The 21,989-nt window shown below is 38.6% G+C and overlaps 1 protein-coding gene across 1 annotated transcript in view; it reads left to right on the top strand.

Moving 5' to 3' along the window:
- The window catches only part of NELL2 (neural EGFL like 2), a 135,247-nt gene that overhangs the window by 34,550 nt on the left and 78,708 nt on the right, over positions 1-21,989 (top strand). Inside the window, exons 10-11 of the mRNA XM_062491153.1 lie at positions 16,949-17,040; positions 19,791-19,893. Of these exons, the coding sequence (XP_062347137.1) occupies positions 16,949-17,040; positions 19,791-19,893 (195 nt within the window). The remainder of the gene's footprint in view (positions 1-16,948; positions 17,041-19,790; positions 19,894-21,989) is intronic.

Here is a 21,989-nt window from a genome sequence, read left to right as displayed (position 1 = left end):
GATTAATTATAATTAAGAGGAAATAAGAATTCAGATACATTTTTTAACCAGCTACATGGAATTTCCATGCATATTAGATGACTCAGGGTAATTGGTAGTTCAGGAATATGAGATGTGTGGCATTCAAGCCTCTGTTTGAGGTTATTTGAATCTCTGATCATGCTGGCAGAATTTGAAAACTTGATTGTCTGAAGAATGCTTTTGCAATGTGTTGCCTGTAAATTGAGTTGACAACTCTCTATCCAAGTGTTAATGGAGAAGCAATCACATCATATGACTTCTTCCAAAGTTGTTTTCATTGGGAGTCTTGACAAAAGTCAAGAAATGTGAATGAGCATAGGGACACTGACCTTGTCATAGAGCATTGGTGCTTCTTTGAATTAAGATGCAGTTCTAGTACAGAACACTGATGTTTACTCTGATATTTCCTGTTTGATGTTCTTAATATTATCAAAGTGTCTTAGCTTTCAGTGTTGCTAATTTGATGCCAGTACATAATTCAGTTTATAACTAACATGCACACATACTTCTTTCTTGACAAAATACCAGAAAAATAATTAGATCAGAGAATATAAATAAAAATTGCTTTTGAAATTTTTTTTCTAATTTAATCTAGGCTATTTAAAGTCACTTTTAATATAAATCACACAATTTTTAAAGTGGCTAAATTCTGGGGGCCAAAGGACAAAGAATGTAAATTGGAGTCTCATTGACAGGGTAGTTAAATTCCAGTGAAAGAGTGGAAGTTAGAGGCAATGGAGGCTGAAAGACTCTCACTTATTCTCCAGGCCAATTTGGTAGAAATGCTGTTGTCTCTGAGTTCATGTACATGTGCCAGATGTATTCTGTCTTGGTGTCTTTGGGAAGGGTCTGAGCTGATTGAGGTTAGTGTACCTGTTGAGCTTGGTTCTTGCTGGAGGGGTTCAAAGCTGAGTTGCTCCATTTGGACAGGTTCTGAGAATAACTTGTTTTCAGTGCTCAGGGCAACAGCAAGGGATGTAGCTTCTGACTAGATAATATAGAGTGAACACAGATGACTTATAATTGGGAAAACAGCTAATTAATTAAGGGGTGTTGCTCATGGAGCCATATTCTTGGTTTTGGACAAGCAGTCATAAGTGCTGAGAAAAAAATGATGCCTGATAGACTGTTCTTCTGCTGGATTTAGTATTTCTTTCACAACAGAGCATGTATGGATATTGATGTTTCTGTCCTGGTATTTATCTCATACCAGATGATGGGTTGTTTCTACCAGACTGTTGTTTGAGTAGAAGTGCCCAGGCAGTGACAGCTGCTGGAGCCTTGTGGCTGTCTCACTCCCCCAGGGCTGAGTGCTTCCCTCCACACTTCTTCCTTCTGCTGGTGTTAAAACAAAGCCTCCAAAAATCAAACGAGTGAGATTGGATTTAATGACAGCTGGAAAAGAAGAGTTAAGAGTACAGCACTTCCTGCTCTTTCAGTGACCAGCAAGCAGGCTTCTTTTTTTTTTTCAACCCCTCAGTGATTGAGGATGGAGTTGTTCTGCATGGCTTTAGGCATATAGAATTTGGGAATACAATCTGAAGTGGCTTCACTTATATGAGTAAATAAAATAGGGCAGGCACAGTCCTGTGGCTCACATGGCTGAAGTCTCTTCCCCTTTCCCACCCCAAGCAGATTATCTGCATCCAGATGGTTGAATGTGCTAACACTCAGACTGCAGGGAGAGTTACTTGTTGTAACCAAGCATTTTCAAACCTGCTGTTGTTTGCTGTTTCATTTACCTGTTGTGTTTCATTTACTAGTTGTGGACATCACCAGTTTGGCTCTCTTGATAACCAACTGCAAGGACTGGCACCTCCAGAAGGCACTTGATGCTGAGAGGGGCTGGAAGGGATGGGATTAGCTGCCTTCTGGAAGTGGACATCTCCTTCCATGGCTTGTATACAGAGTCCAGGTGATTAGATCAGATACTGAACTTTTAGACAGCTGAAGTTGAGACTAATCTTACATCAGTTACTGTGATGCATATCAAGTGTATAGGATAGGAACGTAAAGTGCTGGATTTTTAAGCCTGATTCTGGCATTTAACTGTTATGCTAAGAGACTGTCCCATGCTGCTAATTCCTAGGAAATAAATTTTAGCCCAGTCCAGCATTTACATTTTGGGCAGTGAAGCTTTTTTACCTCTTGTTTGATTTTCAACCCTTTGGAAATTTCAGCACAACTGACTCTTCGTGTTTTCCTTAAATGTTTGATTAAGGGAGGAACACTTAGTAAGGAATAGTTTAGATATGTTTTTAAACCAGTGTTACTTTGACTTTGGTTTTTTCTGTGAGCTAAAAGAAAAAAGCCACAAAACAAACCAAACCCTGATCTTCTCTCCTAACTCCATACCTTTGTTTTGGGGCATTCAGACAACTTGTACTGTTTTGTCTTGTGTGAAGGTCGATGCTGGTAGCGTGAGGAATGGCAATGAATGCAAATTATCACTGTGTTTTCTATTAGCTGTAATGGCCTAAAAGAAGCAGCAGTCTTCCAGGGCAGATGAATGGGCCAGTGTGTTAGATATATGTTTCAGCTGTAGACAAATGTAAAAATCAGTCCAGCTACCATAGCATACATCTTACCTCAATGGGAGCTTCCTGTGCAGAATTGTTTGGAGCTGGAAGGCAGAGACTACTTTTTTCTATGCCCAATGCAATTTTAGAGAATTCTGAGAAGGCATGTGTGAAAGATCATTAATTTTTTTCTCCTCTGCAGAGACAAATGCTTTGTGTGGTGATAGGCACCAATACGAACTGTGGAGAGATTAAGCTTCCCTACTGACCCTATAAATATTGCTTTAGACCACAGACTTGGCTTCAGAAGTACAAGGACGAGTTCATTTATTTTAAGTGAATTGTGGAAGGACTGCCAATGTCTTAGCAGCTGAGAGAATTGGTGCTTGGTCAGCAGATCTTATTATAGTAATGTTTTTATTAGTCAGTGTATTAACACTAAGGCATCACCTCCAAAAGCTACTATGCATTCTTTTTAAAATGGATCTAGTATATTTTAAACAAACTACCTGATTCTTGTTTTTATAGGAAGTGATATTTGTGCCAATATTTGGTACAGTAATAATTCCTATCACCAAAGACTGATTTCCAGGAAGCAGTTGCTCTCTTCTCATTGCTCTCTTCCTCCCAGTGACACTGCACATACTTATTAATCTAGTAGCAAACTATTTAAATCCATCCTAACAGATTCCAGTAGAGATTAAAATCATCATGCTCATTATGCTCAAATCAGCAGGCTGTGATTTTTTCCATATACCTGTTTGCCTGGGGCTTTTTTTTTGGTGTTTTTTTTGGTGTTTTTTTTGGTTTTTTTTCTGAGACAGGAGATTTGGTGGATTTCTGGTGCACTGTAGTCAAAACTTCAGTCTAACACAAGTATTTTAAGCAACTGTGAGAAGCATTGGGTTGTACTGGATCAGCTCCCAATTCTGGTGCTAGCAGGTGTGGAGAGAGAGCGTGTAAAGGGACTCTATAACTTGAGAAGGATTTTTAAACAAAATAATTGAAACACAAATATGGACATTATAGATCTTAGTAACATTCATGGTTTTTCTATGCAGTGATCTGTCTTGCTATCTTGCAGACACTTTTAATTTTATGATTAAAATTAAAGGGATTTCCCCTCTTGCTCTTCATAATTCATCCATTTTTTCCCCCCAAAGCTAGACACTCTTCTGCAAACTCCAGCATTTGTAGCCTACTGTCACAGAGAGAAGGATCTGTGAGATCCCGTCTCCTTTGCAGCAGCAATTGACCATGAGCAAGAGTGCAAAATTTTTATCTAAAAACTTAAGGAATATTGGTAAAACCTACTCTGAAATTCATAATTAATCCAGGTAGTTTCAAGCATTGTGGACTTAAACCTGTGCTGTTTACCAAGTTCCATATTTTTACACAATTGCCACTTTTTCCTTTGGGCTTTCATCCTCTAGCCTTAGGTGACTTCCATCAGTAGCAGAGTGGGATGCCAGCCCCTGCCTTGTTCAGCCAAGTCCTGGAGAAGTTTCTGCATTCAGTGTGGCACAGAGAAGAGGCTGCAGCTTGGAGAAATGCTTAGTCACTGACTGAGCAGGTCATTTCACCCTTGCAGTAGATCAGAAGACAAATGGAAGAGCATCTCCAGCAGGCTGGCTGGAACATGGCATGAGGCTGAGGGCTGTGGGCAGCCAGCAGGCTGAGGGTGCCAGAGCAGGCATCAGTACTGGAGGAAGAAGAGGCCGATTTTAGCAGTAAAACCATGATTTCTCATTTATCATAGTTCTTTAAAAAAATAGAATATAATATTTAAAATATAATAATATTTTAGGCATATATTTTAAAGTATATATTTTAGTATATAATCTATACTAAAAATAGAAAAGAACACTTTAAAGAAGCAACATTCTGGTTAGTACAAAAAATAGTTGCTTTTTGATTTTAAATACTTATGTGTGGCTTTGTAAAGAACATAAGTTCAAATAAAGCATAAATTCCCTTCTTCTGAGGTTGCTTTTCAGTATGAAAATTCAGATAAATTAGCCTACTTCAGAATAGTATTTAAAGATATCTTGCATATAGCCAGCACTGAATTGTTTTGTAGAGTTGTGTTATTTACTATAACCTCTTGTAGTCAGCATCCAGAGCTTCTGAATGTTATTTAGCAGAAGTGTCCATTCAGCCATTCAGCCTCTTCTTTCTGAATTTTCTGTGCTGAAGTGACTCACGTCAACCTTATGTTTCAGATTTTTGAATTAAGCTGAGACACTCAAAGAATGTTTTGGGGCCTTTCCTGTGCTGAACTCCAAGCCAGCTGAAGACAGTGGAAGGAATCCCCTTGGCTTTGATAGGCAGGGCCTGTCTAACCCTTGACCCAAAGTGCTCAGTCTGTGCTATACTTTATGTTGTAAAGCTGTAGAAGTTCTCGAACTGCTCTTACACCACAGCGATATTTGGTTTATCTCTGTTAAATAGGCAATGACAGAATTGTTAGGGGATTTTTGCTGCTGAGCATGTAGTCTTGGGTAACCTTTGTTCTTTGTAAGCTGGGCAGTATTCCTCATCAGAAGGAAAACAGTCTTCTGACTTGTAGATCCCCTCTGAGTGGGAAACCCATTTCTTGTATGCCTTTTGTTCTCTATAAATTAAAATATAGCTTACATTAAATAGAACTACAGCTTACAGTACTTGGACTTCTCAAAATATTTAGCTTCTATTTTGTTTCCTTTCCTACTTCCCCATATCCTTTGAATTTTGTTGTTCCTTGTTAGCAAAGGAGGACTGGAGGAGTCAGTGCCTGTGCCTGTCTCAGACTTTTCATGCCTCAAAGTGTGGCTTCCTCCGAGGTGAGTGGCCTTTTAGCTATTCTGGACCCCATGCATTATGGAGCTCCACTAGAGGACTCTAGATCTGGAGGCAATGTATCAGTATACAAGGAGAACTCCAGTTAATGGTAAAGTCATCTAGGTTTAGTCTTACTGTGTGCCTGAGGAGTGAATACTAAAATCAGGTATGCTTAAGAAAATCCTTATTTATTAAAATACATTACACTGGATATGTAGCAGTCTGCACTAAAGAAGAAATTGGAAACATAATATTGGTAATTTTATTGGTAGAGAATTAAAAATATTTTTTTACATGGAGAATTTTGCTGTAGGCCATGCTCTGCTCTACTTACAGCCTATTTTGTTGAGGTTGTGTGGGAAAAGAGCTAATACTTTCCATTCCTTTTTCATTATATTCTTACCAGGGAGTTTATCAAAACTGGTATTGTGGTGTATTATTATTTATTTCCAGTGCAAATAAAACATTAACATATGCTAGATATGAATATATTTGCTTTCAGACAGCTGGGAGTGGACAGATTGGCAGTGTTCCAGCTTCCAGTAAGTTGGTACCCAAACTTTAGTAATGCTGACAGAGAATTCACTAAGGTAGCTATGAAATAATAACTTTAAAAAAATCTGACAATTATATCTATAATTTTAAAAAAATCTAGGTTATGTAAGTATTCACATGCTTGTGTGTTGATTTCAATATGTATGTTCTTAGCAGTGATGTGCTTATGTCAGTCTATATGTGTGTCATTGGTCTGTGAAGTTCATTTTTCTTTGATTTGATTTTTGGGAGGTCATGGTGGGGTTTTTTGCATTGTTTTAGGGTTTTTCTATGGGCAGTTGTTGGGTTGTTTTTGGGGTTTTTTGTCCCATAACCAGAAGCACATTGTCAAATCAGCAGCTTGTAGCTGATGTTCTGGGTTTTGCCTGGACCTTTTATTCTGTAGATCTTGGAAATATCTATAGTATCAGAAGCAAATATCGTCAGTGGGTATGTGCTGTGAAAAAAAAGAGAAGTTTGCCTTAGCTGAAAACCACAGGTTTTGAACAAGTTGGAGGAAGAAAGTGCTGATGGAGTAAAAGCTCTGCAAAACCCAGCCAACCAACTAAATGAGATTCTTGGCTTGTACAGTTTTGTGAAGACCAGTTTGCACTTGACATGTTCTTGCTCAGAACAGGGTTGCCACATTGACAAGGATTGTTTGAATGGAGAGCTGGCCTAGGGGAGACAGCTGGTAGGAGATATGGAAGTGTATAAGAAGGCATATGTACAGTTTTTTGACAGTGCCTATGTCTGTGAAATGAAAAAATGGGAAGGTTGTGAAGGCTGAAACTCAATAAATAAATTATTGGAAGAAAACCCACCACAAAACTGTCAATAATTTGATCTTACTTCCCCTGGAAGGGATGGTAAAATATGAATGAAGTTGATTCAGTGAGATTAATATAAAATGATGTACACTGTTATCCTTTATTTGTCTCTTTGTGATGATAATGGTTTAAACCCATGGCTCTCAGTCTTCTGGACTGCAGAAGTTTGACATTTTTTCAGTGGGAACATGTAGTGAATTAAAACATCTACTGCTTGGTTTACTTCTCTTAACTACTGCTTGCAGATGTCTGAAGTGTGATGTATAGACCTCCAGGCTGTTATTGATCACTGTTTCTACATCTGTCAGCTCATAAAATATATTCAGCTTCAAATAATGGTCACTTAGTCCCATGTGAGACAACTTCAAAATGAAAATGTTGGCTGATATGATGTAACAGATCTTTATCCTGCTTTTCTCATCAGTTGCCTTCAAGTACATCGTTGCAGTCCTCTTTTTTTGAAGTTTTTGCAATTTACTTTTGTCACTGTATCAGTCACAGGATTGTCTGTGGTGTTTCTGTAACTCTGTTCTGCCTTCCTGTCAATACAGAGAATTTTTGCTAAATTTTGCCTTTTTAGGGGTTTTTATTTGTCACCAGTTTCCACTAAGAAGAAAGCCCTGTTCATTTGTTTGAGAGTGCAGTTGACCATCCTGAGCCTTTTTCTGTAGGGTAGCTGTCTAGTTGATTTTTCACCTTCTACTTTTTGAAATTATTTGTGTAATTTCCTGATTGTAAACAAAAATTCAGGTCTTCCCCTTCTTGCTTTAACTTATTTTCAAGTATAATTTGGACTGTTTTCCTGATTTCATTTTAATTTGTGATGTTTGGTTAAAATCCCTTTATATTGTTTTGCATCTAGAATTTTTTTCCTGACATGAAAAAAATCTGAAGATATTATTAGGTGTGCTTTTTTTTTTCTGATCTCCAGTGTATACATATGTAGTAGTGTTAGAATTACAGTGATATTATTGCTTGATATAATAAATTGGTTCAGAAAATACCTGGTTTGAGTTGTAACACCTGAAATCAAAGCAAGTAAATATGCTCGACTCATCTGGAAAATAGGCACATAACCTGGTTTTTCTAGCAAGTGAACACTTCAAATACTTTGAAGGTAGGGAAGATGAACAGGCATGCTTCTCTTTAAATCATTATTACTTTGACAAAGACATGTGAATTCAGGTATTATTTCCTTAAGATGTCTCTTTAGGTTATATTCATATTCACTATAGTGCAGTATTTCTCTCTAGGCAAATTTTACAGGCTTGTAAAGGGGGAGTTTGTTTTGTAGATGTTTTCATCATGCTTTATCTGGAGACCTTGTAGATCCTTAAGGCATCTAAAAGAGATAGCAAATCTGAGCATAGTATAGAAGAGATAACAATCTTGCATATGGTTGTTGTGAGTTTCTCAGACAGGCTTCTTAATAGTAGTAGTGTATGACTTCAGGATGCTTAAAGGTTGTCCATTGTCTTCTGGGACTCTATGAATAGAGTTGGTACTGCAATGTAATTCCATAACCACACGTTTTTCATTTTACTGATTTTGCAGTATTCTGTTGGTAAGTTGCTGTGAAGAAATGTGGGAATAAATGAATACATTCTAGAAGTAGAAAGTTAAAACAGACATAGAAATTAATAAAGGAGGTGCCTACTTGGGATATCACTGGTTCTATCAGTGCAGTGCTAGTCACTTTTTAAACACCCTCTTATAAGAGCACAGGAGCAGGCAATTCCAAAATGTTGGAAGTCAAGCAGATGAGGCAGAAGGTCAACTTGACTGAAAGGGGATCTTCTTTTGGATGAAGCTAGGGCAAAAAAGGAAGATATATGCCCAATGGAAGCAAGGTCAGGTGACATGGGAGGAATACAGAGATGCTGCTTGCCACTGCAGGGAGAAAATTGCTGCAGCTGAAGCTCAGTTGGAGTTGAATACAGCTCCTAAACAGACTTAATTGCACAGTGTGTGAAGTCTGTCTAATGTCTAGAAAGGTCCTCCTAAAGACATTAGGAGTATTAACAGCTATGACTGTTCTTTAATTATCAGCAACTGTAAAGCTTTCTTTCAGTAATGTACTTCCCAAAGAAAAAAAAGAGTAGTTACATTAACAGTTGCTATGAACTCCAGCTTACGTTTTTCCAATGTGAAGAAGTATCAACAGATATATTTGGGAACTGTGGCACAGCAGAATCTATGAACATCTGATCCAGCTGCTTTTAAATTTTTAATTATTTCAAATCCTGAACTGACCTTAGACATGAAGTATTGTATTATATAGTATATAAAGTAGTAACTATAGTTACATATAGTATAGTATATAAAGTAGTAACTTCTAGGAGCCTTGAGAAACAGCATGTTAGATGTACATAGGTTTCTTTTAAAAGTTGTCTTTTGAAAATTTCCCAAACTTTTGGTAATAGCTGATATTTTCTAATGTTAGTTTTTGGTTAAATAGTATTAGATAATGAACGTTGGGAGTGAGTATGTAAAACATTTAGAAAGCCAGTTTCCATAACCAATTTTAATCAAGACTTCCAAAAATGTTTACACTGCTGTAAAAAACCTTTTGCTGAAGTAATGCTAAGGATTTAGCTTAAGAATGTTAGATACAGTTATCTGGAGTGTTTGTGATTATGCCAACTAATCCTGTCATTCAGGCTGAAGGGAGGGATGGAAGGATTGGCAGATTTCTTATGTGGGAACAGAAGCGGATGGAAGAAGAGTTGGGAGCATGAAACCCTGTCAGTTGCTGTACAAAGCTAGATGCAGGTCCTTTGAAAGAAGTGAGATCTAACAGCAGCAGTGGATGTGGTGCTCCACTCCTGGGAATGTCTGAGCACATTAAACTGGCCTGTGTCAAGAAGGTAAATGTGAGTATTGCTGTAACAGCCAACTAAACCAGGGGCTGCTGTTCATAGGAGAAGTGGAAGCACATGGATTTGAGAAGAAAATAAATATGGTGAGATGGATGCCAGGTCACAGGATGCTGTACCTTCACTAGGGAGGTGTGAGCAGCAGTCACAGTGTAGAATTTCTAGCTAAAATATCTGTGGAAACTGTTCTGGACCAAGGAGATTCTGATTGAGAATGGAAGCATCTGTAGGGTCCCTGATAGTTAAATATGAGTGTAGCCTGTGAGTACTTGAATAAGATGGCATGCTGTTGGAGGTAGTGGTACATGTTTGGAACAGAAGCTGTGTGAAACCTTTGACTTGGGAGTGTGGAAGCATCACTTGCAAGTTTTTTTCACCCTAATAAATGCCAGCTTTACTGTATAGTGGTAGAGCTTGTAGTATTGTAGTCTGCATAGGATCTTTTTTAATGCTGTCAAATTGAACTGTCAAAATCTGGGAAAATGCTGCTGCTCAGAGGCACTTGCCTTTTACTGAACATGTTCACATGTTTTGTGTCCGCAAAGCTGCAGAAAGCCACCATCTCAGTAGTCATGTGCAAAAATGTGTCTTTTAGAATTATGCACAATTGCTTCACTCTTTTCCTTCATGGCAAATCTGGGCAAAATATCCTAATAAATAAAATGCATTACTTTATTTCCCTTCTGCCACCCATTTGAAGTCTCTGGGAAGCAAAGTAACAGTAACACCCTGCAAGAACAGCTGCAGGAGTAGGTGGGTAACTTCCCATCCGTGTCTTCTTCATGTCCGTGGATGGTTTTAACTTATGGCAATGGAGAATACAAACCTCTTTTTATGTAATAAATTAGGGCTGCTTGATGATATCTGCTTAGCTCTCCTAGATTTCAAAATACTAACTCAAAAATGTGCAAATCTTTAGCAGTTTTTCATTAATTTCATAAATTCTCAATATTCTATCTGAATATTCATCTTGTGTATGAATGCCTGGGTCTTGAGGCATTCTGATGGGTGTATGGGTGAATTTAAGCATGTCTTAAAGTATAAGGTGCTCTAGGGAGGTGTCTAGTTTTCTAAACTGTGCTATTTTTCTCTTAACGAATCTTTCAGAAAAATATCTTTTACAACTAGCCCAACATTCCAGCTGAGAGAAGGTGGAACAAAATACAAAAGTCATAATTTGATAAAATATCTATTTGCACCTTCACTAAATATAGCTGCATCACAGGTGTTACAGATAGAATCCTTATGTCAGCTATCAGATAATGTCTAATCCCATCGTTATGGGGATTAAACATTCCTGTAATATTTGCTTTGGAGCTCTCTTGGTCTGTCAGACTGTTGTGCTATTTATAAACTTCTAATAAAATTGTAATACAGTTGTCATTTAATTAATGTTAGCCTCAATTGCTTTTCTTCTCTTGACACTCTCCAAGGCTTTTGTCTAAGGTGTTTGATTTTATAGTTTGACATTTCACTGTGAAAGTTATTTGAGTACTGGATTGTCAGCATAATGAATTTGTCATAAAATGGGTGAGCATTTTTTTTCACATGCCCAAGATTATTTTTCTATAGTCCAAAATATTCCAGTTCTCTTTAACAAGCAGAATATGGTCCATTGCACTAAAGCCAAAGTTTTGCATGTCAATTGGTAGAACTGTTTTGGCTGCTCTGTTTAATCAAGCTTAAGCAGTAATGCCCTTTTTGAGGGAAGATGACATCAAACGCATTATCCAGATTGCATCTTTGCTTACCAAGAGATACCTCCATTTGTGCAGTTAGTGTCCATTGGCTCTGATGGGCCACAGCCTCTTTCCCAGACTCTCTCTCTGCCAGCCTACTTCAAAAGTTTTACTCATCTGTTAGGTCTATTTGCCTCAGCTGAACTGCTGTCAGTAGAGTTTTTAGTCATGTTTTCACTACTTTTTCAGTGCTCAGATTGCCTGTTTGGCCTTTAAGGATGACTCAAGGAGCCCGTATTCCAGGATTCATATGAATTCTATAGGAGACTTCTCAACAACACCACACAGGATAGATTAATTATGTCCTTTCCTGTTAGAAGTTGATAGAAATATAGGAAACATGGGAGGTAGGGGAAGGAATTTAGGATTTCAGATTGACTCCTTGCCAGTGTGACTGAACAGCCTGTTGGTGTTGTTGGTGTCTCACATTGCAGATTCTCTTAAGTGATTCCAAGACTAGTGTAGAACAATGACTTTGTGTTTTAAATGTAATAGAAACATTTAGCTTTTCCAGCTAATGAGAAGTAAGACACAAATAGTAATTGGTTCCTTGTCATGATAAAATTTAAAATACATTTTTCTTTTTTCAGCTGAGGAAGCAGAAGCAGATATATGCAGCTTTTCAGCAGTGATTGACTGGAAAAATTTGCAATATATTTTTCAGCTTGAAATTTGGAATAATTTTGAGTTGTTGGGGGAGATGGCTTGAAATTAAGTAAATCTGCAGTCTCACTGACTCCAGTAACAGAGGAGTTTGTACTTTCCAGAAAATGAGCAAAAAAGAAATAATGCCCAAATCCCTGCAAAGATAAAAGAGAAAGGGGTGAGAGCAATGTCTAGTAATGATGTGGCTGTCAAGAGAAAGGAATTCAGGGAAGGTGACGATTATCTCTGTGTGTACTTCTAAAGGATAAAGCCACAGTGTGGTTTTGCGCTATGAAGGCTTGCAAAGTAGGATTAATGGGACTTACACAATGCCTAGGCCTTCGTCTCTGAACAGTAGAAAATGTAATCAGAGATTACAAGGGGGAGGTAGGAAAACTAAGTGAAAGAGACAGATTTGGGGGTTTTTCTGTGTGAGATAATTTTGGGTGGGTTTCCTCCCTGCCAACCAACCAACACAAGTGAACAAAGAATGAAACAACATGGACTTAATTACCAGTTTTTAGGTTGTCTGTTCAGAATTACTGACAAAGTTCACAAAACTTCAAGTCCTATCTGCAACTCATCGGCCAGTTGTGAATACAAGGAATTAAAGTGGCTTGAGGAGCTGACCAATATGCTGAACTTTCTGTTTTGCCTTGGTGATAAGTCTGAATCCAAACTAGCTGAGATACCACAGGGAAGTGTACATGCATTCCTCAGGGGAAGGCTTGCACAGTCTAGACAGTGAAAATGATAAATGAAGAAATGAGGAAATGTACTACTTGACATCCTGAGAATTTGGTGAACAGAAGGCAGGAATTCGCTGGGTTGTGGGTTTTGCATGGACATCTAAAATATACAAAAGGAAAGTGCCATTTGGAAGCCAGTGAGGGGAGAACAGATTGTGAAGAGAAGGGATGGTTTAACAAACACGGTGCTCTTGCTTGAAGAACATGGAGAAGATTCCATGTCATCACGATGTGTTAAATAATACTAAAGGACAGTTGCATTATTAATACAGCTGTGTAAATATAAGCAGACCTTGCTAATATATTTTTAGATCCTGTACACAAATGCTAACCAATGTAATATTTGATCACTTTCTGCATAAAAATAGATACAGAGTAGTTGAACTTCTAAGCAGATTTGGTAGGCTTCCTGTTTCATCTTCTTAGAAACCTCTGCTTTGACCAACATGTATTATTTTAGGTACTGGGGGAATGCGGAAATTTGATGGCAAGAGGAAATGGTTGATGTAATTCAGCTGTAGATTAAATCCTACATAGGCAATAACTATCAAGATCTGGGAGAGCTAATCATCAGGTAATGTCTTGACTGTGACTCAGTCTATTTAATGAAAGGGTTTAGGAAGATGAAGGATGATACTCTTCCCAGAGAGACACCAATCACAAACTAATCAAAGTATTCTGGGAAGCATCTAGCCAAGCAGAAATTAAATCTTCACTGGACTTTTCCAATTACACAGTACTAGTCCAGGTGTTCATGTTGCTGAAATATCTTTATTTCTGAGGGAAAATAAAAGATGGGAATCACCAGGATGTTTACTGGCTATGACAGTTGCTGTCAGGAGGTAGGAGGAGCATTCTGTTCCACACTGCCTGAGATGTGGATGTCAATGTCTTAGGATGAAAGGGGTGCAGAAAAAGGTTAGCAGATTTGTCTTTCTAGGTATCTTTATAGGTTAATACCTAACCAAACAATCTTAAAGTTTTTAGAAGCCTTCAGGTACCCTGATGCAAATCTTCCCTTTGCTGTTTGTCAGGATGCCTCCTCAATGAGCGGTGGAAGAGGAGTGGGCTTGCAAGAGAGAGGGGAAGAAGAGGCATTTGTGGCAGCACTGGGAGAAGAGAAGGCATTGTGCACTGGCAGACTTATACCACTGCTAAACCCCTAGGTGTCTCTCATGATAAATAGACATGGAACTAGTGGTACTGGTGTAGATGAAGTGCCTGTGTTTCTGGCATGGTTGAGAAGAAAAGAAAAACAAGAGGTAGTGCTCCAAATTAGAGCTTCAGCACATACCTTAGTCCTTGCTCCTTTATAATGGAAGGAGATGCCCAAATATGATGGAATCCTTAATGTTTTAGAGAATGCTAGTAGGAAAGTACTACTGTTTGATAATTTTAAGAAATACCTCTTTTGAATGTTGTCAGTGAGAGCAGCAGTCCACAAGGCGACATGCTTAAGCTTGTGCTTAGATTATTCATCTTAACAGGTTTTCAATTCAGTTTCAATTACTTCTTAATTGAGCATTTATTGTTTGTTGGGTTTTCTCTCTTTTCTCAAAATAGTTTGGTCATTCTCTATGGACAGGTCTCTGATACCTTTAGACATTATAACATTGCTGACAAAGCCACAGCAAAATGCTTAAATTGTTTATTTAGGGGAGTTCAACAGATGAGAATTTTCTTAGCTGCATGATGGCCAAGTGTTGTGGTTGTGGAGGTGGGCATATGAGCTCTGCTTGAAATTTCTGGCACCCACACAGGCTTGAATCATGCACTCTGGTGCCATATTCTAACCTTTGAGAAACAATCTTTGGGTGCGTGAAGATACATGGGAAAGGGTCAAGGGCCATCTGGGCAGTGCCATCTCTCACAGACCTAGAATTTTGAAGTTGTTCTTGTTTCCAAGACTTTATGGAGAGGAGCTGATTTTCTTTTTGAAAGCAAGTGTTTGTGATACTGTGTCACTGCATTAGAATGGTTTCATATGTACAGACTTCCAAAGCCTTGGTGAAATAAAAAAATAGCTTCATGATTTCACACTAGGCTGGATGCGTTCTTTTGATGGTTCTTCTGTGTATGTTATTTTCAATGTTTTTTTGAAGACTCAGGTTTATTGCCATTGATAAGGAGACTGGATTCAGTGGACTATGTTTTGAGGTATTTTGTTGTTTTAGTTTTTTTTTTTTTTTTAAGATACCTGGGTAGTCTCACTCATATTGTTGGGAGTAGTTTGGCTTCAGGAGCATATTTTCTTCTAAGATAGAATGACAAGTGATTTTGATGTCTTTTGCCTTTCTGTGAATAGTCACAGTCTGCCTGTTGAGAACATGAGGATGTGTTAACAGTTCATTGCCATTGTGTGATCCTCAGGCATTTCTGTACTGTGTTTTTCCCTGTCACATGTAGTTGTTCTTAAAAACTTGAAATGTATGGGACAAGGGGAAAGGCTTAATATTTGAATATTTCAGTCTTGTGTCATGGCCTGTAATGCATAGGACATGATATGTATGACTGGATGATTGTCCTGTCTTGCCTAGATTCAAGATCTACTAGTCCCTGGTAAAGATTTATATAGAATTATTTCATCTACTTCCTTCTAGAAGAGCTTATTCTGGGGAGAGAAAAGAGACACAGTACTGAGCTTTTATGCGTCTTTGTGAGTGACATGCTCTGCATGTAGTGGGTTGATCCTGGCTGGTCTCCATGCACGTCCCCCGCCCCAAATCCACTCTTTCACTCCCCTCCACAGGTGTACAGGGAAAACAAAATGTAACAAAGGATTAGTGAGTTGGGATAAAGGGCTGGGAGAGCACTTTGGATGCTTATATCTCACAAGATAATTTGTATTTAATAACATAACTGTAATTAATATTTTTGAATTTCAGAGATCACATTTTTGTTGCTATACCTATCACTTATTTTTCATCATCAGTTCCAAGACTTTGCTTTTTTTACATGCTAATGAAGTAGTAAGAAAGAGCTGCAAGTTAAGAAAAGAAAAGTAGAAATGAAAATAAAAGGAGTAATGCTAATTTATATAGGTCATTCAAAGTAAAAAATAAATAAAAGAAAAAATCTTGTACTTTTAGATATTTTTTTAAAATTGTCTTCAACCTGCAGTCTATTTAAACAGAATAGATAAATCTCTCTGTGAAAGTATAATTGATTTGCATCTCCAAATCAATGATTAGGAACTTGCACCTCTAACATGTAATCTGGAACTTGAAAGTTGTAACCTACTCCTATGTTTTCATGATTATGCTTACTTCATGAGCCTTGACTGTGTCCTAAGCAACAGAGACAGACATCTGATTTTCTGTACCTAGCAGTTATGTTACTCAGCCATTCATGGACCCATAAAAAAAAAAAAAAGGCAAGACTGTTTGTGAGAATGTTTTATGTAAGTCTTAAATACTGAATAGGCATTTTAGTGAACAGTCCAGTATGAGCTGTGTCAGCATGCTGTTGCAAAACCTGGTGCTACTGGGATGCAGGAAAGGCACCAAGGCCATGGTGTGACAAACATTAATCCTAGTGACATCCATCTGTCATTTGATCATTGTGTCCACTTGATCTTGTTTTTGTTGGGTTCAAAAAAGAGACAGTCATGAAAAGTCAGTTACTGTACAGTAAAATTCATATCCTTTAGTATGCTTCAGCAGTAATAATAAAGAACTGGGATAATCAAGATTCAAATCCATAATGTTTAATTAACCATGTGGGGTGATGAAACATCAAAGGACTGTGATAACAAACAAACATGTGGCTTCAGTGATCACCCTTCATCGTGCAACATTCCTCGTCAGGAAACTAATTATGTATTGATGTCACTGGCGCTGCTCTCACAGCTCCATTTTCCTGTGCACCCCTGAGCTGTGCTGTAGGCAGTCACCTTTCTTGGTGCCACCTAAGACATGTCTCTTCTGCTGTCCCAGTAGCTCTCTGTACTCCATATTGCTTCAACATCTTTCACCCTTCTACTTACATGTGCTTTTTTGGGTACTTTGTGGGGTTTTTTCCCTCCTCTAATTTTTTTCTTCTTATATCCAAGAGTGCTGCCGATGTGTTTTGAATATTCTTACAGCTGAATCAGTTTTTTCATCTTGAAATGCAGTTCTCTTTAAGAAAAAGTATAAATTCTATAATAGTGTGCCAACACATTTATACAAAATCATTGTGTTGTTTTGTGTTTTGTTTTTTTTTTCCCCTCTGAAGCGGTGTGTATATTTGAAGGCAGAACCTATTTTGAAGGACAAAGAGAAACTGTGTATTCAAGCTCAGGGGACTGTGTTCTGTTTGAGTGCAAGGTAAGAATACTCTTGATGGAATAAAAATTCTTGCATGTTAGAAATATCAAAGAGACTTTTGAAATGCAGACAGGTGTACCTTAGGAAGTGACAGAAAAGGCATCTAATAGGTCCTGTGTTTGTTTTGTCTGAGTTCCACATCAAATTTTTGCAAATGAATTTACTTTGCATAGCTTCAAGCTTTGATGATGCAGCTTGACAATTAAGCAGCATTCTCTCCTCCCTAGGTATTGTCCCACCATCAGTAATGAAATATCAACAGATTACATTAAGTTTCCATCTGCAGTGTTACTGTTCAAAATTATCTGCTCAGGTGTAAGACATAGATGAATGTGGTAGGGGCATAGTTTGGAATTCAGGATCATTCTTAGAGGAAAAGCTAGAGGAAAAAGAAGAAAAAAGAGCTGGTATACCAGGTATCTGATATTTCTAGTGATGAAAATGGGGTAGGGTAGGGGTTCTGATTTGTAAACAGAACATACCTTATGCTGAGTCAGTCTTGCCCTGCTGCATGAATAGAGCTGCTCTTCAGTGCACAAATACGCTTTAATAGCAAAATATACCCCAGGGACAGCTGTGGGTTAAGAATTACACGAAGTGCTGCAGTGAGTATTGTGTTGTCTATCTAGTGAGGGATGGGGAAAAATCCTGTCTGGTTAGAGAGCTGTAGGCTAGAGTTGAAAACCTGAACACACATTTCTAGAGCAGAGAAAAAGAGGCAAGCAACTCCTCTTACCATGCAGCTGTCCATCAGACAAGTTTCTGGGAATCTCAAACAATTTCATACAGTTATTAAAAAGTGTGTCTTCCAAAGAAGAACTGGGAACTCTTGTCTAACTGCTATTGATTTTAATCTTTATGAGCTTAATTCCTGTAGTAGGGGATTTGAAACCCTTTTGAAAATGGCAAGGAGAAGCTGACCAGAAATAATTTTGGGTTCAGCTCTCGGCTTCTCAGGGGTATGAGCTTGTGTTTTCAACATGGCACCCAGGACATGAATTCTATGATTAGTCAATGGTTAATAATTAGCAATGATCAAAAGTTATGTGATGTTGCCTTGTGTTCTTTGCAGCTGAAAACTGTGATACTGTATGAAAAAAACATGCCTCTGCTGGCTGGGCTAGTGTTTTGTTGATTAGACTTTTTTTCTGGTAGGCTGCCTCACTGTCTTGGTAGAAATAGTAAGCAGCAACTTTGGCTGATTGAAATGCTGCTTTTTCAAGGACTGAAGTACACACAGTTTCTGCTGAACAGCCTCGTGAATGATAATTCAGAGCATAAAATCCATATACTGTAAACTTCGTTCATCAGTTAGGAATTCATAGATGGGCATTATTTTATTACTACCAGAGTTCTCATAAAAGGATATAATTAATGACTTCAAGTCAAGAGGTATTAATAGGAATGGCACAGGTACTGGTTTCATGCTTGAAGGCTTATAATGATGTTATCAAGGCAATGTATGGAATTTTTTCATTTTGTCTGGATGTAATTAAAAGCTTTGTGGTTTGTTTTTATTGGCTGCTGCACTTACATAGTGCATGCTGTAGGTATGCACTTCTCTGAATATTATAAGTAAATTGATGAAAAATTATCTTCCAAATTAGAATTTATAAAAGATTCAAATGAAATCCAGACTACCTTAATTGATGTTATTTCTATCAAAGGTTAATTTATCTTACGGGATCACTGGGTTGTTTGTTCTGGTGTACACATCTGTCTGGTTTGCTTTATTGTATTGTAAAGTTAGGGCTGGTTTCTCTGTCAAGATTGTTTAAGATAAAGTTTGAGCAGTAATTTTGATATTGGCCACTGTGTACATGTTTATCTTTATATTTTATGCTTAAAGAGGATTTAAAATTAAATGCTAGACCAATAATAGTAATAGTACACACATAGATACAATGGCATATGCATCATTTTAGATGCTTTTCTTGCATGCAGAAATGCAGGGTCTTTAGTTCATTGAGGTCTTATTTCAAACACATCACTTATTTTATGGTAGATGCCTCTGAGGAACAAGCTGTTTGCCTTGTTTTATTTCTTTGCCCTATCATGACTAGATCACTGCAAGACACTCTGTGGCTCGAGGGAGCCTAAAGGTGGTACACCCGTGGTAGCCAGGTTGCTAAGGCAAACATTTTGTGTGGCCATACTGCAGTGATTTCATGTGACCTGCACTGAGTGCCTGAAGATACTAAGATACCATCTTGTGCTATTGTACACTTCCAGATGCTTGATCCAAACTTAGCTGAGAAACCCTCTCTTTCCTAATAGGGACTCAGTGCCAGTTTCTTTCAGTGTTACTGCCACAGCAGTGAGATCAGAGGTGTTCAAGTTTGAATTCACTTGGCGTATATATAGCAAGCTTCTTTAGAGTATTCATTATGGGGACCCTTGACTCTGGAATCTGCTGCCTCAGTTTTTGAGAAATAATTGTAACTCTTTCAGGCATGATACTAAGAGAAACTTCTGAAGCAAGTTAGTTGACAGCTAGGATAAGAAAAGAATGAGAGTTGTTGCCATACTTCTGCTTGCTTGAAAAGGTGTGAGTATAGGAGAGTTCCTGCTGCTTTTATCGTGCTATGTTGTCCTCTCAAATAGTTTTTGAAGGGATCTGGAGTTTAGCCTAGGGTTTTTGTATATTATAATGCTGAAACTCCAAGAAAGCTATAACTTCCTTTCCCACTAAAGTTGTAACTTCATTTATTTCCTATTTCACACTATTAATCAATTGCCTCAATTAACAGGACCACAAAATGCAGCGAATTCCAAAAGACAGCTGTACATCTTTGAACTGTCCAGAATCTCAACAGATCCCCTTATCTCACAGTTGCTGCAAAGTCTGTAAAGGTAAGGTAATAGCAGGATATATACAAGATCAGTGTAATCTTTTATTCTTACAGATTACAGATGGACTTTTTTCCTGATAATTTTGAATAGGACAATCCTACCAAAGGAGAGTGTGCTGGTTGTGCATTGAAGGCACCTGAGAGGAGGGCATACTCAGAAAGTTTTTCTCTCTGAGAACTTCCTCTGAGTTGATGGGACCAATTGGAGGCTGGTTTGGTTTTTCACAGCCTGAGAAACCATTTAGAGAAGTCACTTCACCTCTGTGAATTCATATTTTGAAGGAAGTAAAACCCTGGGAAAGCCTCTTTCTTTTCTGGCCTCTCAGAAGGTAACACAGACCAGCCCAGGCTGGGCAGGGGTGGGCTTAGGAGCGTGCTGGGTCCCGATTCCAACCAGGAGCCCCGACAGGCAGGGGGAGGAGGAGACCACAGCTGAGATCGCAGCCCTCCCTCCCGGCTGAACTCTGCCCTGTCCCCGGCCCGGAGCAGCCTGCGGTGGCCGAGCCTGCCCCGCTGCCCACACGGCCTGGGGTGGGGCTGAAGGCAGCCGAGCCCCGCTCTGGCACAGCCCTTCCATGGCCTGGATTGCTGGGCAGGGTGGAGGGAGCGCGGGTGCCCGGGGCAGCCCTCACCCGGCTCCCGGTGTGAGCCGAGTGTCCTGAGATCCCGGCACAGCTCCAGCACGGCCACAGCCCCTGCATCTTCTGTGTGAGACTGTAACCCTTGCAGTGCTCAGATCAGCCTCGCAGACCTTCGATCATCCCTTGGGGGAGAGGGAAGAGAACAGAGGGGATACACCAAAGTCAGTGATGGAGGAGCCAGGTTCCAGATGGAAGGAGAATGAGAAGACGCTGTGAAAATTGGCTGAAAAACCTTCTGTAACCTATAGGGATGGACCGTACTACACTAAAAATTCCTGTAAACCATGGAAAAAGACATGGGGGATTGAAGTGTTCAGAAGATCCTTTGCCCAAAGGAAAAAAAGGGATCTCTGTTCCTGGGGATGAACAGAGAAAAAGAGATGAAGAGGACTTTTGCTTTTGAACAGTTCATTCTTAAAAGTAATACCCCATGAGTTCAACATGGCCCACAAACACAGTTCGGGAGAGCTGTGAAGATGGGAGGAGTTAGTGAAAAGTGAAGCCACCAGAGATCTGTTTTTTTCCTTCTTATGGAAAAAAACACTATAGCTGAACAAAGAGGAGACTCCTCTGTCTAAAGTGAACTGAAAAAGATTATTTAAGTTGATAACTGACTGAAGTGTTTCTGTATGTTGTTGTTAAGGTGGTGTAGGAGGGGGAAGGAGGGGATGGTCTGAAGGTTTTATTCTGAATTTATTATTTTCTTTGTGTTGTTACTGAAGTTTTTCTTTATGCCCTTTTAAATTTTAGGCCTGCCTTGCTTTTTCTCCTAATTCTGTCTCACAACAGAAAATGAGTATATTGAAATTGGCAAATCTAAACTATAACAGAGAGACATATAGGAAGTTCTCTGAGTTCTTGGCCCACCCTTTTGGTCTGGACTAACACGGATATCTTCAAACCTATTTGCATGTGTATCTTCAAGTGGCTACATCTATTTCTTCTATAGCTAAATAAGATAAATTGATACCTGGCATGAAGGGATTTGTTAGGCTCTTGGACTGATTTTAGGTATACATCAGTAAAGATTGCATCTATGGGTATTTCTGTGCTGCTCAGCACAAACATGAAGGATATGATTAATGATATCAAGCAGAGGTATAAGAAAGAAGAAGAACTTAAAAGTAAGACTTCTCTTCAAGAAGAAAGTCTTCAAGTCTGTCACAGTCCAAAAGAATTTTTAATGATAATTTTCTATAAAATCTTCGGTAGTTTAGATAAAAGGATTATATGTTTCTTGTGCCTGGTATAGCTACAAAATTTTAACATATGTTCGTTGAGTGCTTTCTGAATATTTTCAACCCTCCCTGAACTATGCTAGCTTGGCTTCTGTGATAGGAGGAGCTTATTCTTTAAACAAGAAGCTGCTGTAGGTTCACTAGCATGTATTTTGTTTATTAATACAGCTGTTGTATGAGTGTTGAGAATCAGTAATAATAATCACTGTGAAAGCCCT

Source organism: Cinclus cinclus, chromosome 4 (genome assembly GCF_963662255.1).
Source record: "Cinclus cinclus chromosome 4, bCinCin1.1, whole genome shotgun sequence".
Taxonomy (NCBI): Eukaryota; Metazoa; Chordata; class Aves; order Passeriformes; family Cinclidae; genus Cinclus; species Cinclus cinclus.
This window is presented reverse-complemented; position numbering and strand designations above follow the sequence as displayed.